At 47.1% G+C, this 24,465-nt stretch overlaps 1 protein-coding gene across 1 annotated transcript in view; it reads left to right on the top strand.

The window, feature by feature from the left end:
- SMAD3 (SMAD family member 3) overlaps positions 1 to 17,806 on the top strand; it is a 96,390-nt gene extending 78,584 nt beyond the window's left edge. Inside the window, exons 6-9 of the mRNA XM_006270229.4 lie at positions 4,790 to 5,002; positions 5,893 to 6,030; positions 9,082 to 9,226; positions 12,808 to 17,806. Coding sequence (XP_006270291.1) covers positions 4,790 to 5,002; positions 5,893 to 6,030; positions 9,082 to 9,226; positions 12,808 to 12,931 — 620 coding nt within the window. The 3' untranslated portion in view covers positions 12,932 to 17,806. The remainder of the gene's footprint in view (positions 1 to 4,789; positions 5,003 to 5,892; positions 6,031 to 9,081; positions 9,227 to 12,807) is intronic.
- The last annotated feature ends 6,659 nt before the right edge of the window (positions 17,807 to 24,465 follow it).

Below are 24,465 nucleotides of genomic sequence, written 5' to 3'. Positions count from 1 at the left end.
TGCATGCATATCGTTGTTTGGGAGTCACACAGCCCTTCGGTGTACAGGAAATCCATTGTGCTCAGTGTTTGCTCTGCTAGAGGCTTGACGCAGAGGCTGTAAGTGAAGTAACCACATACCCTACGGTCAGAAAGCCTCAGCTGCTTTCTGTGGTGAAACACTGTTTCCCAAAAAAGGGAAGAGAGAATATTCCCAAGGCTTTCTTCAAGTACAGAGATTATAGAGAATAGCTCGATGAGAAGAGTGGTGTGTGGGTTTGCTGCTGAGGATGAAACGAGATGTGGCCGCCACAGCTAGCACATAGGGATAGCAAATGGAGAACTTCTGGCAAAGACCGTGGCATCTGCAAATCTGGTAACTTCATTGTTTGACAGAAGAATAGCAAATCTAAATATTCAGATGTGAAATAGCAACCTCTTTCCTTCCGTTTGCTCCATCAGATAGACTTATTCAAGGCAGTGCCTGTATAATTAAGCGTAATTCTTGCATAACATCATTAAACCTCATTGAAATTTTTCACAGGAAAAAAGGCTGAGTTTTGTTGGGTCTTTTTCCTAAATGATTCCAAATGATAATGTACATTTTCGTCATTCAGTATTTCAAAATGAAACAGACATTTGATTGAAAAATGAGCTCCGTTTTCAGCTTTTGAATTTTCATGGGTTTTTTTCCTTCTCTTGTTTCATCTTTTTACTTTCTCCCCAAATATTCTCAAGGGAAAAATGGAAGGAGAGAGAAAAAGCCTTTCTTGCATTTTTGTTTTTTAAGAGTGTTCAACGGAAAAATTTGGAAGTGAAAAATGGTTTATATGGCACTATTGTTATACCTGCATGAAATTTGAGAAAGTAGGAGCAGGGGGAGAATGGAAGAAAACCGTGAAAAACACGAGATCAAGTTGCCAAAGCCTAAAACAAGATGTCACTTTTGTCCATTTTTTCAGTTGGCTTTTTTCCTAGAAAAGTATCTATATTCTGACAAGCTTTACATTTCAAAACCATTGAATAAACACGCTATATCAAATGCTGTAGTAAGACTGGAGTGGTGTTATAGCCATAATGGTCCAGAATGTGAAACAATTAAAGGGTTTGGGGTTTTTTTATGCTATCATTTGGAGGGGTGTTTCAGGCACACTTTTTATCTTTCTTCAGATCTACGGTGTGGAAGCTTGTCTAATATCTCTCCAATCTGAACAATAAAAAGTGTACCAAATACAGAACAAAACCGAACAAAAACCTTGCCTCTTGTACTTTACAAATGCTGGCTGTTTTGACTATAGTCAGAGAAATTTCTCAGAGCCTCAGTTTCACAAATGAGACATCAGCCTTATTTTAGTATCCTGATCTCTCTCTCTCTTTTTTAAATGCATTTCTAGGAATAAAGCCTGAGATAAAGACAGTAACCTGTCTCACCATGGGTGAGCATTGGGAATAGCTTGAAAAATAAGTATTCAACTCATCCTTTCGCTTAAGTAATTTTAGATTTTTGTAAAGAGCCTGCAGTTGTCTTCTGCAGCTGATCAGACAGCAATAGGAGAATGATTTGGGTGGGTTTCATTCCAGTACTCAGTGGCCCCTCACTGACATCACAAAACTCCCACACTATTTGGCACTGTCGAGATGCTTTCATGAGAGGGACACGGGACTGGAAAAAGCAGTGCGTTTGTCTCGGGGCTGACATGGCTTGGCAGTGCTGCACTGGAAGATTGAAACCAGGTTTGCTTGGTTAGTTTATATGCCCTTGCACATGTACCTAACTCCAGCCACAGTACATTTCCCGACTGTCATAAACCCCAAATTGATAACAATTAAAATTATACACACAGACCACGCCTAATAGAGGAGGTAACTCACCCTTTCTGCAACTTACTGTAAGCCTTATACCACAGTCGGAAGGAAAAGAAGCATCATTAAACAAGCGGTTTCATTTTTTTTAGAGGCTAGTGCATTTATAACGAGATTCATGAGTGGTGAGTTTCTTGGTTTGTGTCTTCCCTCAAGTTGAAAATTAGGTCGGAAATGAAACTCCTGTACATCCTTCAGTGGAGACGCACAATTCCTTTGAGCCACAACCAGGCGGAGGCAGTTGCTGAAGGAAAGTACAATAAAACTATACCGCACCACAGGCTGCAGTTCTTTTGCAACTTAAGAGCCACGCCAGCTTGAGGATACCACTTGAAGGATATGAAATTGGTACATCTTCATAAAACCGAAAAGATTTTTATTTGAAAACGCGCTTCCTCTTGGATAACTTTACATAGTGCATGGAAGTTTTTTTTTTAAAAGCAAATGATCATGGCTTAATTTCTCTTGAGTAGTGTTGCAGTTTTCTGTATGGTTTTGTTAAGATGCATTGCAGTTACTTGAATCCCAGGACAGGTTGTTGTACGTGGTTTTCTGCCACAGTCTAAAATAGCTCATTACTGGATTTTAGCTTGTAGAAACAAGCTTGACGTGGCAATCTCCAGTGTTGCAGATATGTGACTTATCAGGACAAAAGGCAGAAGGCATTGGGAGGAACATGTAGTATGCTTGACAGTGATCTGTGGGGTCCTGTGATAGAGAAATCATCAGATCCTTGCTCCCAGGTTCAAAGCTCTTTGTCTGAACAAACTTGAGTTGTCCTTACTTGAACATTACACAAGGACTTTTGAGGCCTGCGCCTCTGTAAGTGGCCTCATTTTCTGGTAATTTATGCTTGAGCATTACCGTTGGATCCCTTAGATCTTGCTGTTGCACTTAGACAACAGGGGCCCCGAGGGACCGGCAGCCAGCATCTTCTCTGATTTATCAACTACTCTGAGAACACTCCCGCCACCTGATATTTTGGGGGTGACAGCTGTGGAGATTATTACAAACTCAGTCTGCAGTAACTTGTGCTGGCTTTCCATATGTGTTGGGTGTCTGTGGACAAAGCTATCACAAACCTGGCCTCTTCAGCTTTCGGAGCCTAAAACCCAGAAGGGGATTTTCTTTGAAAGCTGGGACAAAAGAAGATGGTTTGCAGAAAAGTGTAGCACCTGGGGGACCCTAGTGTGTTAATAAGGGATACACTCCAGAGTGATGGGGATACCCATGGAGTGCTTAGGGAAGTGAGGATGTTGTGTAACTAGATGCATCCAAAAGGATGCCTCTATAGTGACACTCACCCTGGATGGGGACGTGCAGAGCAGGATGTGCTCGTGCCCCTGCTGAAGTCAATGGGGTATTTAATTAATTGATTTCGATGGAAGACCTATCAGACAGCACACGGTGAAATTACTCCATTTCTGAGTTATGTGACCAGCAGTATGTATGGATAGATAAGGGATATTTTGATACCTGTTAGCCAAATTGCTTTGGTTCTTCAAATCAATGCAAAAACCATCTGGGCTACAGGAATCTAGCAACTGGATTTTTGTGGGCAGCTGTGTGGGGTTGAATGGGATACAGCGGTGCGGGCTTGAAAGCAGCTTTGCTTTCTCTAATTGGCTAAACTCTCCAGGACAAATGGCTGTTTCTAAAGGTTAAGCAGCTGGTAGCAGGTGTTAGGTCAGAAGTCGCTCCGAACCCCTCTTGGGTTGCTCAGTTCTGCAAGGAGGTTGCGGGAGGTGGATTTTGAGAGCTGGTTGCTAAAGGGCTAGGTTGGGATTGCTGAATCGATATCATGGGAGCATCTCGGGAGGAATAGTGTTTTTGTTGCTTGGTATTCAATCTTTGCCCAATTAAGGAGCAACAGTGAGATGCCTTGAAGATCAGCTCCTCTGTTTAAATGGGAATGAGGTGATAAAAGGAGGGGAAGAAATTCTTCTCTTGCCCTTGTTACTGGAATAGGTCTTAACCATAGAGTGAAATTAGGAAATAGAAGAATATCCTTTCTCCAATGCTCCTGTTCCTCTGCCACACAGAGATTACTGACGTGGCATACTCAGGCCCTGTGCCTAAGGAGGGATTTACAGAAGTACTTGACATTGGCCTGACTCCACTCCCCTTTGGATCAGTGGTAAAACTCCCATCGAACCCTTGTCAGCGCGGTGAGGCTGCTGCGGAAAGTCCTGTCCTTTGTGCACGTCTTCTTTAGACTGACTCCACCTCAGTCTGATCCTGCAAATGGTTTTGCTGAGTCAAACCACAACCCCAGCAAAACAATAGCTCTGTTATCCATTAAGGAAGACAGATTTCCCTTTGCAGACTTAAGGTCAATTTAAGGTCCAAATGCAGGAATGAAAATAAAGATTTCTACTGACCCTGACAGCAACCTCACATGCATTTGTTGTAGGCTAGATGCATTTCAAGCCAGGGTCTGTGAGATCAGAGGCTGGACCAAATAGGCCAAATATTTCCCAGTTACACTGGTCTAACTCCATGAATACCAATAGCCAGCTGCGCCAGAGACTTGGATCCATGTTACTGAGAGAATTTGTCCTTTTATTTTTGGTAGCACCTTTAAAAAAAAAAAAAAATCTATCTATCATTATATATAAAAAAAAAACAAACAAATTTTGGTATATTTTACTTTTTTGGACATTAGCAGCCTTAAATCAATCCTACATTACAAGTTTATCAGTTTCATCCGGGTCAGAAATCTGAAGACAGTTAAGTGACGCCCCAATTGTTAAATGACTAATATCCCTGACTATTCGTGATTACTCCACATGCCAAAAGCTTTGAGATTTGCGTAACTTCTAGCTGTATTATAATCTGTCAAGCTGTTAAAGTGGTGGTGTTGAAGTAAATCGGAACAATACTCTTAATATTCCTTTTTTTTTGGAAGGCCTCTTAGTCCTTTTTCATTTACCTTTTGCTTTGGCCAGATCTGCAACCTGTTACCTACTGTGAGCCAGCTTTCTGGTGCTCGATATCCTACTATGAGCTCAACCAGCGAGTCGGGGAGACGTTTCATGCCTCCCAGCCCTCTATGACAGTGGATGGTTTTACTGATCCTTCCAACTCGGAACGCTTCTGCCTGGGCTTGCTGTCGAACGTGAACAGAAACGCAGCGGTGGAGCTCACAAGACGACACATTGGTAACCTGTATTTTTCTTGTTATCTTTTGAACGGGAGGGGGTTGTGGGAAATGCAGGATGGCGTACACAGCACTGAAGATTATCTCACAGTAAACGGAAGCCAAATCACAGGCATTTAGGCCTGTTTCAATCATGGGTAAGCTGCCACAGGCTAGCTTCCACCTACCAGGTGACAGGAGCAGCCGCACAGAAGCTACCATGGAACAGCAGATGTATGATCAGCTAACCTCCCTTTTTTTAACTCGGTATATTTTCTTTGTTTGTCCATACTGACAGACTGACATCTGCTTTTTGCAACCTAGATTGTATTCCCGTATGCATTTCCTATGAGAATCCACGTGTTAATCCTTTGGTGCGATGACACGTTGCATTTTGTCAAAGATAACATTCGCCAGTTTGGAAGCTTTATGCAATTTGATTCAGAATTGGTTAAAAAATAGTTCTGTATATCTGTGGTGACTTTAGGAGGCGGTTGAGAACCATATGTTAAACTGGCAGAGTGTTCTCATGGTAAATATGAGTGGCATGTGCGCTGAGAGTAGGTAGCTTTCAACGTGGCAGATCTGTGCGGTGGATGCTGCAATTGTGTGTGGCCGGAGAGTTCCATTTTGGCTTCATAAATTGCTCTTCTGCTTCACTTATCTCCCTCAACCTCGTCTTCCCAAAAGAAGTGAATGGTACCAGAATCCATTGGGGGAAAATAATAGTTATCAGGTTCATTTCCCATCATCACTGATGTAGCTGTCATTTCATTCCTCTCTGCCTTGATTCAGAATAAGCAATGTTTCTAACAGATCTTCTCTCAGTTTGAAGTTTTGCAGATGACGGATGTTTTCTGCTCGCTTGGTTGCAGATTACTGACTAAACTGAAACTGCCCTGTGTTTTCTAGGAAGAGGAGTAAGACTCTATTACATTGGCGGGGAGGTGTTCGCTGAGTGCCTTAGTGACAGTGCCATTTTTGTCCAGTCTCCTAATTGTAACCAACGCTACGGCTGGCACCCAGCTACAGTTTGCAAGATTCCACCAGGTAACCACGAATTTCCGACGTACCACCCTACATGATCTTAATGTTTGAAGGCTAGGGACTCGACATGCAGAGAAGGAGCCAATCGGCACAGTTGACTGAATTTCCTGACTCCTGGGGGTTTTTACAGTAGTCAGAAATCTGTAACCCGTTTTACGGGCACTTCACCACTTCAGCAGTGCTCATCCAGGAACATGTGTTGTAAAACGTCCCTGTACTATTCACCTAACCATAGCCTGTGTTCTCCTCTTTCAGAAAGACAAAACTGGAACGTACCTTAGATCAGATTCTGATCCTACGTACGTCACAATAACTGAGAATGGGATCTGCCTTCTAGTCTGAAAATTGCTTTGTAAAATTGATAGTACTCAAATTATTGTCATAGTAACTCTATCAAATATTTGCAAAACCTTTTTGCTGAATGAGTGAGAGAGAGAAATCCATTTAATTAAGATGCGCCCGTCATTTGCGCTAACCATTACACGCAGTAACCATTACTCTGTTTTAAGTTAAAACTTCTCAGTGCAAAGATCTTAGTCTAAGGCAATTATGTATGTAGCCCCTTTGCTGTCACAGTTACAGCACCAATGCCGGAAATCTACAGATGGGTCACAGGGGAGTGTCATGAGCAGGGATCTGGGTTTTTCCATTTTCCCATGGAAAAATGTGGATTTTCTCTTTCAAAGGAGAAAAAATCCAGGAAGCCGTGGGTTTCCCCTTGCAGGCTGGCAGAGTTCCAGTCTACAGGGGGCTGCTTGGGGCTGGGGGGAGCGGGAGGAGGGCGATAAGAGGCATGCATGCACGTGGCAGCCAGGCAGCGTGATGGAGAGCAGCTCCTTGCAGGTAAGTCTGGAGAGGGGTGGGCATTGGTGATGCATCAGGGTATGGGGGGCATGTGCTCCCCTATGCCCCCCAGCGTGTGGCGGCATCACCTGTGCCCCCCTCTGTCCCACACCCCCCTTCCCCACACACTGTGGGGCTGGGGCCTGGGGGCAGGGGTCAGTGGGTTGGGAGTGAGGGGCACCAGGAGGGCTGAGGGGAGTGGGGGACTGGGTCGGGAGTGAGGGACGCACCGGCAGGGCCAGGAGGCTACGGGTTGGGAGTGAGGGGCAAGGGCAGGGCACTGACATATCAGGGCAGCTCAGCTCCACAAACAGCAGAGGAGCACCCACAGCTGGACCTGTGAGCAAAGGGGGCAGGGGGAGCTCTGATTTTCATTGATTTAAAAAAAACCCAAAATTAAATGCCAAAATATATAGCTATTTAGAATTTATTTTATTATAATGATTGAGGTACTGGTAGGCTTCCAAATTGCTTTAAAACTGTAAATATATCAATAAAACATTGTGTCCAACTGAGGTATATCTGAGTATCTATATCTATATATTGGCGTTTCATTTTAATCACGAAAAATGTGGGTTTGGGGTTTTTTAATCAGAATTTTGGATTATGTAACAGAGAAAACCGGGGTCTCTGGTCATGAGTCTCTACTTGGGAAATGGATACATACAGAAAAGGTTTGGCTCAGGGTGTTTGTGTTGTCAGGGTTTGCACACATGGGACGTTCCCCACTGCAGGGACTTCTGTAGGCAGCATCTTACGGCAAACGTATTTTGGAGGAAAGGTTGTTCTCACTTTCAGACTGGTATTCCTATAGCATGGATTTGCCTGGCACATCTCAGTGCCTGTCTCTTGCCTTAATTTCCATTCCCAAATGGTCATTGTCCTTCTGAGTGTTGCGGGAGATGATATCCCCGATGCTTCACAGGGTAGCTGCACGGTGGAACCCCTGCCCGCTCTCTGCTACAACCATTAACATTTGGGCAGTCGACCTACAATACAAACTGTTCACTTTGCTTCTCAGAGCATCTTTCTACAGACTTTGCATCGCCTCCCTGTTGGCCTTTTCTTCCAGTCTGCTCTTCAGCCCTTTCAGTCCCCGTTTATGTCCCTTTTCCTTGGAGCCACTCCTCTCACTGACCACAGGCTTCCCTTCCATCTCAGTGTGAGATTTGCCCTAGGACCAGCTGATCCATGATTCGTTTTAAATATGTAAATGGGTATTGTACGGACACACAAGTGAGCAGCCAGATCATATGGCCGTGGAACCGTTATTACATCAGCTACTAGAAATGACAGCAATATGCTTCTGGAGTCAGGCTGAGTAAGCATGCTCAGAGGGCTTGGGGTTTTTCTTGTTTTTTAATTAGTTTGAATTCATCATGATCCAAGCAGTTGTTTTTCAGACTTGGCCCATATGTAGTCCCTACTGAGCACTAGTCGTGTGCCAAGTTTCAAAAGTATAGATGGTTTCTAGTTATCTGGGTGAAGAAAGTGTAGCAACTTTGTTTTTTTTACAGTGGGGAAAAGTAGTTATTTTTCAGCAGCACAACTTGAAAACAGCTGAATGGATTTGTCTTTAGCTTTCAACTGGGATTAAGGATTGGGAAAAATTCAATTTGAAAGGGGAATTCTTTGGCAAATTTATAATCAAGTGAAAAGACTATAACTGAAACAGTGCTGCAGCCTAAAACTTCAGCATTAGCTACCGAGCAGTCTCGTCCAGTTCTGATAACTAACTACTTTGACACACAGTTGTATTGGCTTCTGTGGGCCCTTTTTTTAGGTTGCATATTTCTATTACTTCCTTAACTATATTTCCTGCAACAGTTTTAACCATTAGGAGCTGAGGTTACAATTAAGGTTTTGTATTAGAACACGAGGGACATTATTACGTATATTAGGGTCTTGATCAATTGGAGGCAGCAGGAAGTCGCGTCTACTGATGCTAACTCGCTGTGTGAGCATTAGGTGTCTCCTACATTACTGTTTCCCTTGCTGTTAAAAGTTGAGCGGGGGGGGACACATGGAGTCAAATTTGTATAACCAATTTTACTACCTTTAACAACTTTGTTTGTGGAATCTGTATCTAGTGTAACATGGCTTGAGGAGGGGAATGGGAGAGTTGAGCTGTTTCTTTCCATGTGTGGAAAGAGATGAAACTTTTTCATTGAGGTAAACTGATGCCGTGTTGCCATGTTCTTGTCTTCACAGGATGCAACTTGAAGATTTTTAACAACCAGGAATTTGCAGCCCTCTTGGCGCAGTCTGTGAATCAGGGTTTTGAGGCTGTGTATCAGCTGACCAGAATGTGCACTATCCGAATGAGCTTTGTCAAGGGATGGGGAGCTGAATACAGGTGAGGGCTTTTGTTTTCCCCTTTCTGTAGACAGCACTTGCTTCTAATCTCCAATTATACATGCTCCCTGGAGCCCATGACACTAGGAGCGAGAGTTTTTTTTTTTTTCAATAAAGTCTTTTATGCTACCTGTAAAAGTGGGAGATGTGGCAGCTGTCCTTGTGACAATGCAGATAAATCTGTTTTTATGGAGATGGTTTCTTGTATTAATATCTGGAGAGGTGAGAGTAGAAAACTGATCAACCAGTAATACATAACTTGCACCACTCCTCATCTTGGTTTGGTTACTGTGTTGTGCAGTGAAGATCTCTAACAGGGGCACTGTAGGTAAATCCTGATACTCCTGGTAAGAAAAACAGATATTTCTCCAAGTTAGATTTCTAGTCGCTAGTTTGAGCGTCTTACATGCTGACTCTCTAGCAGGAGTGGATCAGCGTGAGAACTCAGCAGCAGGTTAGCTTTAGCTTTGACATTCCTTTTATCAGGGACTAATGGGATTAAATTGGAAGCAGATGGGCTTGGAAATCTACATTTTTAAAGTGTGGTTAGGGTCACTGGGAAGCTATGGTAAATTCTTCCTGTCCCTTTCTCAGTGCCAGCCTCATAGCAGTTGTTTAATGTGCTGGGAGATTACTACTGAATGGGTTCACTGCTTTTTTTCAAAAAGGAAATTAATATTGAGGGTTGACAGGACAGACAAAGTAATGCTGACCACTCCTCAGCGAGGACCTCCATTGTGGTGCCTCTTGATAACACAGGCACGGCAGGGAGAGGACAAGTACAAACATCTTCCAGCGTTCGTGCTGCTATCGCTGCTGAAATCCTGTTTGTCAAACAATTTGAGCTTGTGCGTGCTCCCTAGGTAACGAAAGGAGAACAGTCGAGAGATGCTAATTATTCAGCAAATGCATGTTGTTGAATGAGAGTTGCCTCGCGAGGGATTAGGACAAGGCTTGTGTGTTTTAGAAATAATTATTTGATGGCATCCTTTTAAACCCATGGCCTTGTACAAAGATTTGTGGTAGTTGTAACCTTCTCCTGGTAACCTCGCAGACGTGCCTCGCTGCTCCTTTTCCAGTCTCCTGCACCAGCAGGGGAGATGCCGTAGTATCAGCCCAAGCCTGGGCCTCTCACATTACTCTCCCACTTTCTTCATTTCTCCAGATGTTTGGAGTCCATTTTGTTTTGAAATCATCCTGCACCCAGGCCAGACCGTTTCAACCTTGGCTCCTAGCCATGGTCTATAATGAAATCCAGATGAGTCTGACTTACGGAAAATCAACTATCTCATTAGGGCATTGTAGTGAGTGAAACTCTACGCTCGCATTTATCGTGGCGGAGCTGGTCTCTTGCTCTTTCATTTCCGTGCCATGAAATATTACATCTAATTGTCTTTGTCATAGCGCAGTTATTTGTTGAACTGATTCATATGAAAATCTCATTGAAAGCTGCATCCAGGGCATTGTTCAGTAATCTCTGGTTTAGCTGCTTAGCCAGTTGAGCAATCTAATTGGCGGGCTGTTTAATGCGTTTGTATGCCAGGGATCGGGGTGGGGGGGCCGTTGCATAAGGAGCCCGTGACACACATGTTCTAATGCAGGCAAGCGAGAAAGCCACCGAAGGCCTCGCGGGGCGAACTCACTGAAATCCTGGAGCTGGTGGAGTGTCGCTAGGTCTGATCTTCTGAATAGAGCAGCAGAATAAAGCGTGAAGCTAACGACCTGGGAGTGGGGAGGGTAGGGGGCAGTGTGCCAGGTGATAGTGGTGCTGAGCTAACGGTTGGTCTGTTCTGCGTTAATTGGGGATTGAGGAGGGGAGGCAAATGGTCTGGTTTCATTTCAGTGAGATTGTTCCATTTTTTTTCCAGGATTTGCAGGGTACATAAACTTCAGGGAGGCTGCCAGGGAGCACGTGCGCGAGCTGTTCTGCTCTCGCTTGTAATTCTCTTGCCTAAAGAGCACGCGAGACACCCTTTAATGCAAAACACCGTTGGGGTACTGAATAACGACGCAGGGGAAAACCCTGCCAATACACCCCCTTCTCTGGCCGTGCATAGCCTGCTGCCAGCTCTGGCCAGCGGTGCCGGAGCTGGGGACGGGAGTGGTGTTTCACAGGGAGCGGGGCTCCATTTTTAGATCCAAAGCCGAGATGGCAGAGGTGACAGCTGAGAAGCCCTTGGCCAAGCCTGGCTCTTCTCACTGCCACTTGAGTGTGTGAAGAGCTGTTGCACCGTGAGCCTTATTGAGGGGTTCAGTTGCAGCCTGTGAAGTGTTGGCTTTTTCCTCCCCAGGGGCCTTAACCCTGAAGACCTTGAGGTGGGAGTACAATTACTCTCTCCGCTCCCCCTCCCCATCCTCTTCTACAACAGCTGCACCTGGCTCTGCCCAGAACCAGGCTCCAGCCCTTTATTGGATGAAAAGCTCAAGTCCAACCTGCCACCCTTCTGCAGGGGAGAGAGACCTGCGCCCTTGCCCTTGCCCCACCTCTCTGCTCTGTGCCCTTTTAGCCTACTGGAAGCACTTGCCATGTCCCAGAGGGGGTCCAGCCTGAGCAAAGGTAGGACTGAACGGGAGGGGAGATAGGAGGAGGGGATTTTTTGGCAAGAGAAGGCAGAACAGGAGAGCTCACCAGAGGCACCAGTTCCAGCTGAGTCTTCTCTCCCTTCACTGGCCACAAACCTGCTTCGTAGCCCTGGAGGTATTGAAGTGGTTGGGTTAGTGGATTTCTAAGCATTATGACTGTGTTTCGGAAATACCTACGGGCCTCCCACATGCGTGCAACAGAGCAGCAGTAGGTATGTCAGGACTGTTGTACAGTACTCCGCAGTTCTGCTTCTTCACTGCCTCTTCTATTCAGTTGATCCAATCCAAAGCTCTCTGCTCCTCAGAGGGGACTGAACTCCACAGAGGCACCCTGAGCCTTAGGATGACAGGCAAGATGCATGCAAACACCCGAGTACAGGCTCCGAATCCGCTGCGTAGGCTGCCAGCAGCCCTTTGCAGGACGCTCCCCTGTGTGGGAAGTGAGGGACAGATGGATCCTGGCTACACGGATCCAGCCATGATTACAGGGCAGCCACAGAATGCGAGCGAAACGCCCAGAGAAAGATCCCCATTCTTTCCAAAGTCCTGTGGTCTCCCATGTTTGAACCTCACACTAAAATCTAACACAGCGGTTAAGAGGGGAGTGCCCTGATCTTTGTTTTAATAACATGCAAGCACATGAGCTCCGATGTAATGATGAGAAGTGAAGTCTTAAAAGGCAGCAGAAAAATGCCATTCAGATAACAGCCTTCCTTCTCTCTTGCCAAGATCAGATGTTCCTCTTTTTTGAAATCTTTCAGCAGTAAATAGATGGTTGCAGTTATCTCCTGCCCTGATCAGAAGGCAAATGGAGGGGGAAAACGGTGTCGTCCAGAATACAGCGGCCTGTGCCAAAAACGTGCTATAGAGAAAGGCATTTCTCTGGGCTAACACGCAGGCCTGTTGTCTAAGCAGGAAAGAATGTTTTAGTAGCTGTAAAACCTCTTCACATTTGTAAAGTTTTATAAGTCACATTTGTGTGGGGTTTTTTTCTTCTAGGCGGCAGACTGTGACCAGTACCCCCTGCTGGATTGAACTGCATCTTAATGGCCCTTTGCAGTGGCTAGACAAGGTCCTTACACAAATGGGCTCCCCGAGCATCCGTTGTTCCAGCGTATCTTAAGGCAACATCTCCTGGGGGGAAAAACAAAGACTCTGGAAAATGGAATCAGTTTAACCCTTAGCAAAAAAGCATAATAAATAAATTCCCTGTAGTCTTCGCACGATCAGAGAAAGCATCAGCTGCAAAGCACAAGATGGTTTTTAAACTAAATGCCCATTTAAGCCATTTCGCAGAACCTTCGTTAGCACTTTGGTTACAATACGATGGGCCGTTGGAGGTAGAGTTTGAAGCTGAAGCTTATTATGCTAAGAACGTGGACTTCCAGTTCTGCGGAGTGAAGCCAGCGCTCTGCACTTAGCCCTTCGTCGCGTCTGTGTTGCCTTTGCTACGTTGACTTCTGAGCACGCGGAAGCCCCTTCTGCCCTGCGGTTCGGGGAGCCCTTCTCATCACGCTCAGCCCAGTGCCACGGCATCTCTCTCAAGCCAGATGCTGGGGATCGTCCCTATCGAGTCTTGCTTCTGCATAACACTCTTCTGCTACTTGATGGCCATGTTGGTCTTCTCTGACTGCACCCGCAGCTGCCGTGGGAAGACAGACATGTTAAATAAAACACACACACAGAGCCTGCTAGCAAAGCACCAAAGAGAGTCCCCAGAGAGCGAACTTCTTGCATCGGACAGCTGGCAATGTGGCAGGCCTGGTTTTTTGAGTGACGGATACAGTTGATATTGTAGGGATCTCAGAGACTGGACTGAAGCAAAGGAGCGAAATGAAGGCTTCCTTGAAATGTTGTTGAATGTAGTGGTATTGGCTAGAGCACCTCTCAGACGTGTGTTTGAACCTCGCAGTGAACTCTTGCCACATCTGGATGAATTGAGCCTTCTTTGCTATGTAGTCCATTGGCATAAGTCACATGAACTTTGCATTGTATCTTGATATGTTGAACGGTATCTTACACTTGATAAACGTTAAGAGCTTTGAATTCAGTGGCTGGGTCTCGAATTCAGTAACCAGTCGGTCCTTGCTGCCGTTCTCAGAAAAAACACCTGGAAGTGAACAGAACAAGAGCAGGCAGTGCTGCCACACAGCTTGGCAAATTTAACCAGCATCTCTCCGTTACAGAGAACCCCCTGCTTAAAAACTGTCTGAAATGATTAAAAATGCTCCGAAGTGTGTTACTGTCTGGAAGGAAGGGGAGTGTGTATTTTAGATGTATTATAAAATACTCATTTTAAATATACACACTCCAGGCTGCTGTAATGCTTGTTGTTCCCAGTGGTGACTGCCACAGCCAGCAGCTGCAACTTGGGGGAGGGGGGGAAAATTCCAATATTTCTTGGTACAGCTAAAATTTGCCATATACATTTTGTAACGTAGTCTTTGCTACCCAACCATCTGTTGCTTTTCGTTTGTGTTAAACATGATCTGCATTTGTGCCAAACTGTTCGGAGAAAAACCTATCTTCTTTAGAGTTTCCTATGGAAATCTTATCTAGAAGACAACTGCAAAACGTAAGTGTGACTCAGGAAAGTATAGACTGGACTGCTGTTGGCAGTGCCACGTGACAAGGCCTCTGTCCTGCAACCGTTCGTGCCCTGGGTACAGCAGCGAGGAGTAGTCCCCTTCGGTCCAGTGGAACTGCTGGAGGTGTTCAATGGACCGCATACACATCGGGGTTTGAGGGTCTGTGCTTTAACTCTTTTGATGCATAAGGAGTTGCTGCATACCTGCCTTTGTAGTAGTGCTTATTCTTTTAGTATCTCTGTCTTCATGCGCTACCCGCAATGCAGGGTTTGCAAATCACGGTGTTCCTGAAATCAGTAACAAAGAGGGAGGCATGCATAGCAGGCAAGGTCCCGTAGATTTATCCACTTCAAGCTGGCTTTTTGCCTCTCTGGGGCAGGGCAGTTAAGCTACCAGTTACTCTTCAAACACGCAGCAGGAAATTCCTTGCCAGTGGTGTTTCTTCCTAGCAAATGAAGGGAGGTCTTGGAGGAAAACTTTCCACCAGCAATGAAAAATGACTGCTCGTATGTTATTCCTGCCTGTGGCAGAGTTCCAGGGAAGACTTTCAATGGCACTTGATTTTCTTTTGAGTCACTTTTATAGTTTCTAAAACATTCACCTCTAGCTGTTGACAGTGGCGCGCTCAGTAAGCATCAGTGCTTAAAGTATTCAGGGGTAGGTAGCTTGCTGTTTCGGTGCTGCACTTGACTTGTTAAACTCTCTCTGAATGCTTCGGACACGTGCGGCAAGAGGGGAACCAGGTAAGATCCTCTTTCCAAATCACACAAAAGAAAGCAAGACCCGATTTGTCCTCATACTTTGATTTGATGTAGACAGGCCCAAGTAGGGTGTACTGTGATTTACTTCCAGGTGTGGGCTTCTGACGTCATTGATGGAAACACTTTATTCTGAAGCGGGTTGTGGTGCTGGCTGAACGGCCGTGATGCTTAGAAAGAGAAAGTGCTATTTAAGAATGGCCCAAGGCTTCTTTCCAGAACATCTTCAAGCCACACTGGATTATTTTACTGAACAAACCCTGGTTTTGCTCTTACGTAAGCATGGAGGAAGCTGAAGTGTATTGGTGCATCATCCCCAAAAACTGACCCTTTCTGTTCCACAGCAGGATTTGCATTGCCCTTGATGGTGGCCTTGGGAGTTCACGCTGAGTTTGGAGGGCAGCAGCAGGGGAAAGGAAGGAAGCTCCTTTTTGAGATGAGATTCCCAGAAATAATCTTTTCCAACCATTACCCCACTCACATTGGCATTTGGATTTAATTTGCAAACCACTTGGATACTGGTTCAGTTCAGTAGAGGGTTCAAATCGGCTAACTTTTCCTGATGTATGGCCCAGAAAGGCAGTATTCAGGTCACGAAAGTAAATTTTGGTTCCAACCTCCTCACTGCGCCAATAAAACGAATTCTGATTCAAAATGTCAGTCTATCGATCGGTACTGTTCAAGTAAATACGAAGGGAAAAGATTCTTTGCTAGAATATTAAAATCCTCCTTCCTTTTGTTTGCCTTCGCATTAATTCACAAGAGCTTTATGGTTTTGAGATCTCCTTAAATTCAAGTGGGATGTACTGCACCTTTCTAACAACTGAAAAGCAGAGCGGAGAGGAGAGGCGTCACAACGACAATGCTCTTTTGTGTTGCACAGGTTTAAATGGATAAAACTCGTTCCCCTTCGGATTTGAAATGTACTTTACATGTCTTAATCGCACCATTTTATGTTGACACTAATGAAAGGGAATAGGTAGCGCTTAGGCTTAGGTTAGTGTAGTCAGCATTGCTCCAGAGGTGCATGTGTGAGGTGTTTATTCTTGATTTTTTTTTAAATGTTTAAATACTTATTTTCTCAGACTTTTATTACAGTAGCTTTGATATGTAGCACAAATGTATGCAGTCAACCATGCCCTAGCTTAGATTACATACCTGTACTGGAATACCTTCTCTCTTCGCTGTAGTCTGGGCTAGTTTACCAGGGTTTCATACATTTTTGTTACAAGTACAGAGTCACTAGCAGGAACTTTGACTCTCTCTAATCGGTGTAGTCAGACACAAGGGCACGCCTGCTGGCAGGTGTTTACGGATAGCCTTGTGGTTTTTAAATGACTGTGGTGATTTTTTTTTTTTTTTTTTTTAATGATTTAATGTATTGAACTGACTTGCAGTGTGCATTTTGTGTTTAATTAGCTCTAAGGTAACCCAGTGCTATCGCGCTCTCTCATCAGCAGTAGTAAAGTATGCGTATGTGCAAAGAGGGAGGAATTGAAACCCAATCCAGTTCTTCTCGAGGCTCTTGCTACTAGCATGTACCCAGGAATGGTGGTGACCTTTGAGAAACCATTTCTATCCGGCCAGTTCCCTTTCCTCTGGGGGCAGGTGTGCTCGGGGTAGCATCCTTCGCAGGGTGAAGAAGTCTCACATCTCTGTCTGGAGCGGGTGGTGCCCGCATCCCCATCTCTCGCCAGTCACTAAGTGGAAGAAGCACTAGGAGGAGGAGCACGGCTCGGCGAAGGACTTCAACGACACAGCCGGCTCCCTCCGCGAGAGCAGCCCTGGTTCTCGGGGGCGCTAGGCAGGTAGAAGTACCCCAAGTAAGCTGGTCTAAACTAGAACCAACAGTTATTAGTTGCTATATAGTAGTTGAGCTTTATGGTTAATAAATGCAGTATATTCTTTTCATTTATATACATGCTTTCATATTTATGTAGCTCTTTTTAAATACTCAGATGAATCCTATTTAATTTTTGACAGAAAGGGTACTCGGAGGGTGGAGAGGGAGAAGTGGGAAAGTCGCTCCTCCCCAGCACCCGTTAATTGTAAAGTAGTTACTGGTGTGATTGCAATGGGACATCCACCTCCATTTCAACACCAAGTCCTGGGGGGCGAAACAAAACGGGCGGCTCTGGCATTTGGTTCGGCTAATGCTGCTGGAGCTTTTGTTCAAGGTGTTGCTGCTCGGCCCTTTTACCAACAAGCGCACACGGATGGGCTGTTGCCCCCACGCTTCTGGTCCTTCAAAATTCATTTTCAACAAAATGAGGGTTTAAAAAAGGACAAGCAGGCATTGCTGAGCGAATGCTTTCTTCATCTGCTGTTTCCTCCAGAGCGCGAGTGCTGGAGAAGTTGGCTGCAATGTCGCTTCCAGCGCACTCTCGAGATGGAGGAGGCCAATCTCCCTTTGTTTCTGGATTGAATTATTCCCCCTTTATAGCTATGTACAAGCATGTTTGCATTAGAGTTTAGACTTCCTTAACCTGAGTTCGTACCTTAACGAATGGTGCTGTCCCTTATGTGCTTTAGCTTGTTAAGCATTATTCACCTATTGTTACTCGAGGCCTGTACCATTTATGCCCTCGTATTTCATATGTGAAACTGTAAGTTCTATTTTTTGACATTAATAAAGTTTAATTGGAAAACGGAGGCTTTGTAGCCAATAGAAATTGCATACCTGTATGTAAAGGGCAGACAAGTGTGGGGAAAGCATTGATCATTTGAGAAACCAGAGTTATTTAACAATGCATACTCAACACTGGCCACTTCAGCTCCTGAAAAACATCCCTGGTCATATATACCAAGCCTGACTGTTCCTTTCTGAAGTTTTAGAAGTTAGTTGCATGCGGCAGGTCAGAGGAAGCTTTTGCAGAGAGATAGGAGAAGTCTCAGTGGTGGCCTTTATCTAAAGAGATGAACAAACTTATAAGAAATATCAGCAACCCTAGTTTGAGAAGGGGTTTTGCTGAAGATCAAACATGGCTAAAATGGTCCCCACTTTGCCTAATATACCAAACTGTTATGTATTGGCTTTGAAATGTGGAAACTCATTGCTACGCGCCTGTGAACACAGGAACACCTAACGCTTGATCCCAGGCTTGTGTCACTAGCAACTTTCCGCCCAGGTGAAGGGTGGCATTTGGGGTGGACGGATCACAGATAAGAGCCTTGAAGTCTTAGGTTGAAAACATGGGGCTTGGGCAGCTCAGCCCTTCGCCTTTCCAAAGACGATAAGTGCAAGAGGATGGACTCTGATGTCCACGTGGCGCCTTTTCCTGAGAGTTATCCCATAGTTATCCCTGTGGCTTTCTTAGCCTGAAGTTTCCCCTCCCTTCGCAACAAGAAGTGGCACTGCAAGATTTTTTTTAAAGAGCTTTGAATTAGAAAAACAAAATAGGCCTTAAACCCCACGCGGCGATGCTTGCTGGCCAGGTTTGCAATCAGGCCGTTGCGATAGAAGCGTCTCCTCCGCGAGGGCGGTAAAACTTGCCAAGGAACCTGCCTTTGTCACTGGGGCTCCTGCAATGCAAACGCGTTGGGGGTAGTTTCAAGTTCGGCACGTCTTTTGTCATCCAGCTCCCCCAAAACCGAGCGTCTGCATGCAGAACTGCTTGAGTTGGAAGATGATGCATTTCATTATAATGGCCAGCTGGTGCTTTGAACATCATTGGCAATCGCTTTGCTGTCCTGTCCCGTTTCTCGCAGGAGTCGAGAGAGCAGCAGTTTTATGGGTTCCCCACTAACTTTCCTTTTTAACACCATCATGTACTTTTAGGGGGGAGGGGAAGAAATGCCAATTCAGAGTATTCGGAGGATCTCGTACTAAGAGCACACTGGTGGCTCTGCAATTGCTTGCACCTTGAACTGTGCAATTCAGCCTGCTTTCTTGGGTCTCCAAACAGAAACATATAGAAGATAACCCTTCTCCCCCAACCCCAAATATGCCCTTTTAAAGGGAAATTTTCTAGATACAGAACTTCAATATCGGCTCGCGCCATGGCTCCACTTCGGGAAGTCTCCTCTCCTGGCAGGGGCGAGAAGTGCTCTGCGCTCCTCCCCGCTGGTGGCAAACAGATCTGTTTTACTCCCGCAGCTCACGCCTGCAGGTGCACCGGGCAGGGTGCTGTGCTTTTGAATCGTGCTCTGGACCGTCCCCAGGCCACGTGTTCATTTACTGAGAAGAAACTCCTCTGCTGGCTGTTGCAGACGTGTGCTGATGTCTCCCTTTCGTGGTCATTCGGTTGATTCGGGGGGTGGCAGGCAGTGTTATTTCCCATTTTTTGGGCTGGGTGGTCTTCAGCACCGCGGCCGATGCCCATGACGTGCACACGCAGCGTTCACTGCAGTTGCCTCCACAGGAGCAAGTCGTAGCAATGCCCTTTCTAATGCAGATGCAGCTGCTGTGGGCAGGGGTGGAAGGGGAGCAGCTTCGCGTTGGCATGACCTGCGGGCAAGGAGACGGCGCACGCGGCAGAGCAACGCTGTACTACGTACCGACTCTGCTTGCTCCCATGAGCTCCTCGCAGGCTTGCTAATGCTCCACAGGACCGAGACGTAGGTGTTTGGGGGGTTGTTTTCCTGACAAAGGATTGAGGAAGAATGCTTTTTCCACTCAGCTCGCCAACGATGTGGTCATGAAGTGGCTTCGTCCAGGTTTTGTACGGAGGTTTGCCAAAAGCACGCGTGATGCCGTAAATCATTTTCAAGCTCTTAAGGGCTGTGCTGCATGCTCTGTTCGCAGTCACCTTAACTTACAGGTTTTAATCACAAACCCGTTGGGGCAGGGAAGTGGGGGAGTCTGAACAATACACTGCGTGAAAAATAGACTGAAATACTGACCCACTGCAAATGTCTTATCCAGAAACTGCCGCTCGTCCTTCACACAAATGTTGGGTAATAAAATTGATCTCTGGGCAGGAATCTCTTCTCCCTTTCAGTGTAATCGCAGCGCTGTGCATCAGTGCTAGGGCTTGGCTGCAACGGGGAACTCCTAACACCTGTGCGGCTCTTCTCTGTGGAGGTGCAATGCACAGGGTAGCTCTGAAACCTTGGTCTGCTCGTCCTGCTGCCCTAAGGGAGGGTTTTCTCCAGCCCTGGGGTTGGCAGGATCACCGCCTTGAAAGCAGGATTTCCATCAAGCCACTGCATCAAGCCCCAGTGACACGAGGCCTCTGCACGCTCTCAGGGACTCTAGGAGCAAGTGGAGCATTGCTCCTGGCCTCTTCTAGCTTCAGCATTGCAGCTATGGCAGTCGCCATTCAGGTGGGGAGGCAGGCCCGGTTTCTGCTGCAAGCCTGCTTGGAGGGGTTCACTGTGAGGCTGTTGGTTCATCGTCTACATGTGCTCATGCAGTTTCTTGGTCACAGAAAGAGAAGGCTGGAAGGGACCTCAGGGAGGTCACATCTAGTGCAACCCCATGCTCCAAGCAGGACCAGCCCCAACTACATCATCCCAGCCGAGGCTTGGTCTACCTGGGTCTTAAAAATTTCCAAGGATGGAGGCTGCATCACCTCTCTGGATAGCCTGCTTCAGTGCTTCACCATCTTCCTTGTGAGGAAGCTTTTCTTAATATCTAACCTCAGCTTCCCTTGCTGCAGCTTGAGCCCATTGCTCCTTGTCCTGTATCTGCCCCCACAGAGACCAGCCCAGCTCCATCCTCTGCAACTCTCCTGCAGGAAGCTGAAGGCTGCTATTGAATCCCCTCGGTCTCCTCTAGACCAGAGGGTCTCACACTGGTCCCTGAGCTCCATTCAGGTGGTCTGCAGAAATGTCGCAGAACAAATCGGGAATGCCTGTACTTGGAAGGTAAGACTACTGATATTAAAATATGAGCTATCTGCTTTGATTTGTAGAACAACAACAACAACAACAACATGTAAGTGGCCTGCCGGGACCCTCAGCAATTTAAGTGGTCCACACATACACACACAAAAAAAGTTTGAGAACTGCTGCTCTAGGCTAAATAAGCTCAGTTCCCTCAGCCTGCACTCATCAGTCGTGTCCCCCACCACTTCTGTTGCCCAAAACCGGACACAGGACTCCAGATGTGGCCTCCCCAGTGCTGAATAGAGGGGGAGAATCACTGCCCTCGACCTGCTGGCAGTGCAGCTACCAATGCAGCCCAGGATGCCGGTCGCCTTCTTGGCGACACGGGCACACTGCTGGCTCCTGTCCAGCTTCTTGTCTGCTGTCCCCCCCAGGTCCTTGTCTGCAGAGCTGCTGCCCAGCCCGTCACCCCCCGCCTGCACCGGTGCAGGGGATTGCTCCCTCTTATGTGCAGGACTTTGCATGTGTCCTTGTTGAACCTCATGAGATTTTTTTTGGCCCAATCCCCGTTCGTCCAGGTTTCTCTGAATCTTAGCCTTGCCCTCCAGAGTATCTATTACTCCTGCCAGATTGATGTCATCTGCACACTTGCTGAGGGTGCATCAATCCCATCTTCCAGGTCATTGATGAAGACATTGAACAAAACCAGCCCGAGGACCGACCCCTGGGGCAGTCCACTTGATGCCGGCTGCCGACCAGATATTGAGTCGCTGATTCCTACTCTGAGCCCGATGCTCCAGCCAGTTTTCTATCCACCTCCACAGTCCATCCACTCAGCTCGTACTCCCTTAGCTTGCCTGTGACAAAGACCGTAGCATCCTACTTTCCTGCTCTGCCGTTGAGCAAGTTCCCAGGGTAGACGAGGCTGGAGAGACCAGCTCATGAAAGGGGATATTGAGCACTTCCTTTTTAAGATTAATTTTTTGTCCGTCTTACAGCCTAGATCTGCAGCTACCTAGTGCTGAGACATGCTGGCTGTGTATTACCCCCTTAGGAGCAATCATGTTTCCTGGATACCATAAGGTCAGGGGGAATAGGGGTTCTCCCCCAAATCCCATTCCAGCCCAGTTCTCCCCTTCTGTGACAGCATAGCCCGAGACATCATGGGAACCTCTGCCCACGTCCTCACTGCAGCAGGGTGCTGGCTCCTGGGCACAGCCCCACTCCAAGCACCGTGGCAGGAAAGGTGGCAGCGGGGCGCCGGCGTCTGGGCTGCAGAAGACCAACCTGAGTGCAGCAAAGGTGGTACCTGCAGGAAACAGGGCAAAACAAGCCAAGGGATTTGGAGACGCCTGGAGCAGAACTCGCCGCAGGTAGGAGGCTCAACCCAACTCCTCCCTGTCCCTGCAGCCCATTGCTGCTCTCGCCCAACCCTGAAAAATCCCCAGTCCCTTGGAGTCAAGCTGGGAGCTAGCAGTGCCAAAGCACTCGGAGATGCACCAACTCTTCACCTAGTGCAGGTCAGACAACCCCTCCGGCAGCAGCCGCTGCAGGGTGATAGCAGTAGTACCTGACCCTTTATGAAACATTTTAGCTGGGCAAGTGTAGATGTCTTAGACCTCACAACGCCCTTGGCAGAGCTGCCAGCCCTCTGCCACAAACAACTTATCCCACTTCTTTTTGCAGCACGCCTCCTCTAAAGGGCCCCTTGTAGCCGGACACATGCTAAAGTGGTTGGGGCTCCCGGTTACAAAGGATGCTCGGTGCTGTCCAGCACCACGGGCCACGTGCCGGGGTGGAACATTTTCATGGGGGTGAACGAGCCTGCTAAGGCTTCAGGCTGGGGCGTGATGTAGCAGGAGGCACAGTGCTCGTCAAGGCTTTCAGAGAATCGCGCGCTGAAAAAAATAGACCAACTCCCCAGGGACGGCAAGCGTTGGCCGTGCCTCGCAACACGTCAGCTCTCGTTAATTGACCTTCCCGTTATTCTTAGCAAGTAGCACTGGCCTCCGCTCTGGGCTGAGGCACGAGGAGCAACACATTCCTTTGGTCTTGGTCTAGGATTGGTCTTGATGACCCTGCATTTCCACCGTCTTTGGTTTCTTGGGGCTGGAGGTTGGCTAACAAGCGATGGTATTCAGCCATTTTATTTCTCTTGGACGGTTTTGCATTCTGCGATTGAGCCAACGAGCAGGTCAGCTACAAACATCATCTTCCAGCTTGTCCTTCTGTGTAAGCAGAATGGCATGTAGACCAGCCCTGGGCTCGAGGAGCCGGTCCGAACGGCAAACTGCTCTACACACGGCATAGAAAACATGCATCTTCTTGAGCCATTGGCAGGAGATCCACAATTACTGCTTTGAACAGGCTGCTCAGCAGAAAACAGCAGGGGACTTTTTTTTCTTTTCCCCTTGAAGACTAGATGAATAAATGGTGCCAGCTCTGAGCTCACGAGCAGGCCTGGGTTACGTTAAGGAAGGTCACGGTTGACAAGCGACCCGCTCTATATATCGCGGCTCCGGCACATCTGACGGCGCTGTGCCAAAGCCGAGTGGATTAAAAGGGCAACGAGGAGCCAGAGGAGGGACTGCTCATGCAGGGACAGAAGTGCCTGCACACACACACACAGGGTAAAGGAAGAGGAACATTTCCAGGAGCAGAAATAACATGCCAGAAGTCTTGCTGGTGCTAGCGCTTGCTTTTAAAAGGGCTTGAGATGGATTTGGGACATGGGTGAGACTTGTTTTCACGGCCCCCACGCTGTACCTACAGGTACCCAGTGTCAGAGGGGGCCGTGTCCTTCTATCCTTGCAGCCGTACGCCAGCGACTCCCGTTATGTGTCGCAGCAGCAGCGTCAGCAACTTCAGCAGTTCGCTGCAGTGCCGTGGGAGGCCGCCGGTTCAGCCCCACGCTCGCAGAGCGCGGTTGTGTCATGGCTTTTCAGGGTGAAGTTTGCTCATGCTCAGCGTTAGCAGCCCCACTGCCATCTCGCTCCAGACAAGCCACGGGCCTCTAAGGAAAACGGACACGGAGTGTGCAGACTGATGGACTGCTGAAGCTTTAATCCTTTCCAGGGCTAGGGATGTTCACCTTTGCCCTTGTTTTTCCCTCGAACACTCCTCTATGACCGTTCTTGCACAGACTGTACCCAGCAATGGATCCTTCCAATGTCACTGCAGCTTCTTGGTGGTCCCCTTTGCCCCCTGGAACCAGACCACGAAGGACTTTGTCTTCACGTGCACTTCACTCCAGCCACCGCTCAAACACAGCTATGTCTGAGCAAAAGGCAGCAGCGGCGTGGCCGGGCTTTAAGCGCTGGTCAAGGCTTCTGTTAGAGTCTAACTTTTTAATCCAGGGGCCACCAACCAACCTTGTCAAGCCGCAAGCTGGAACAAGCCAGCTCCAATGCAGCACAGGCCCAGTTGCATCCATGATGGGGCCAGGGAGAAGTGGAAGTAAGGTGGACACAGCTTCCAGCCGCCAAGGCCCAGCACCGGTGTGAGTAGAGGCGAAGTCTTCTGGCTCAGTAGGCCGTGTGTTG

This window comes from Alligator mississippiensis, chromosome 11 (genome assembly GCF_030867095.1).
Source record: "Alligator mississippiensis isolate rAllMis1 chromosome 11, rAllMis1, whole genome shotgun sequence".
Classification (NCBI taxonomy): domain Eukaryota; kingdom Metazoa; phylum Chordata; order Crocodylia; family Alligatoridae; genus Alligator; species Alligator mississippiensis.
This window is presented reverse-complemented; position numbering and strand designations above follow the sequence as displayed.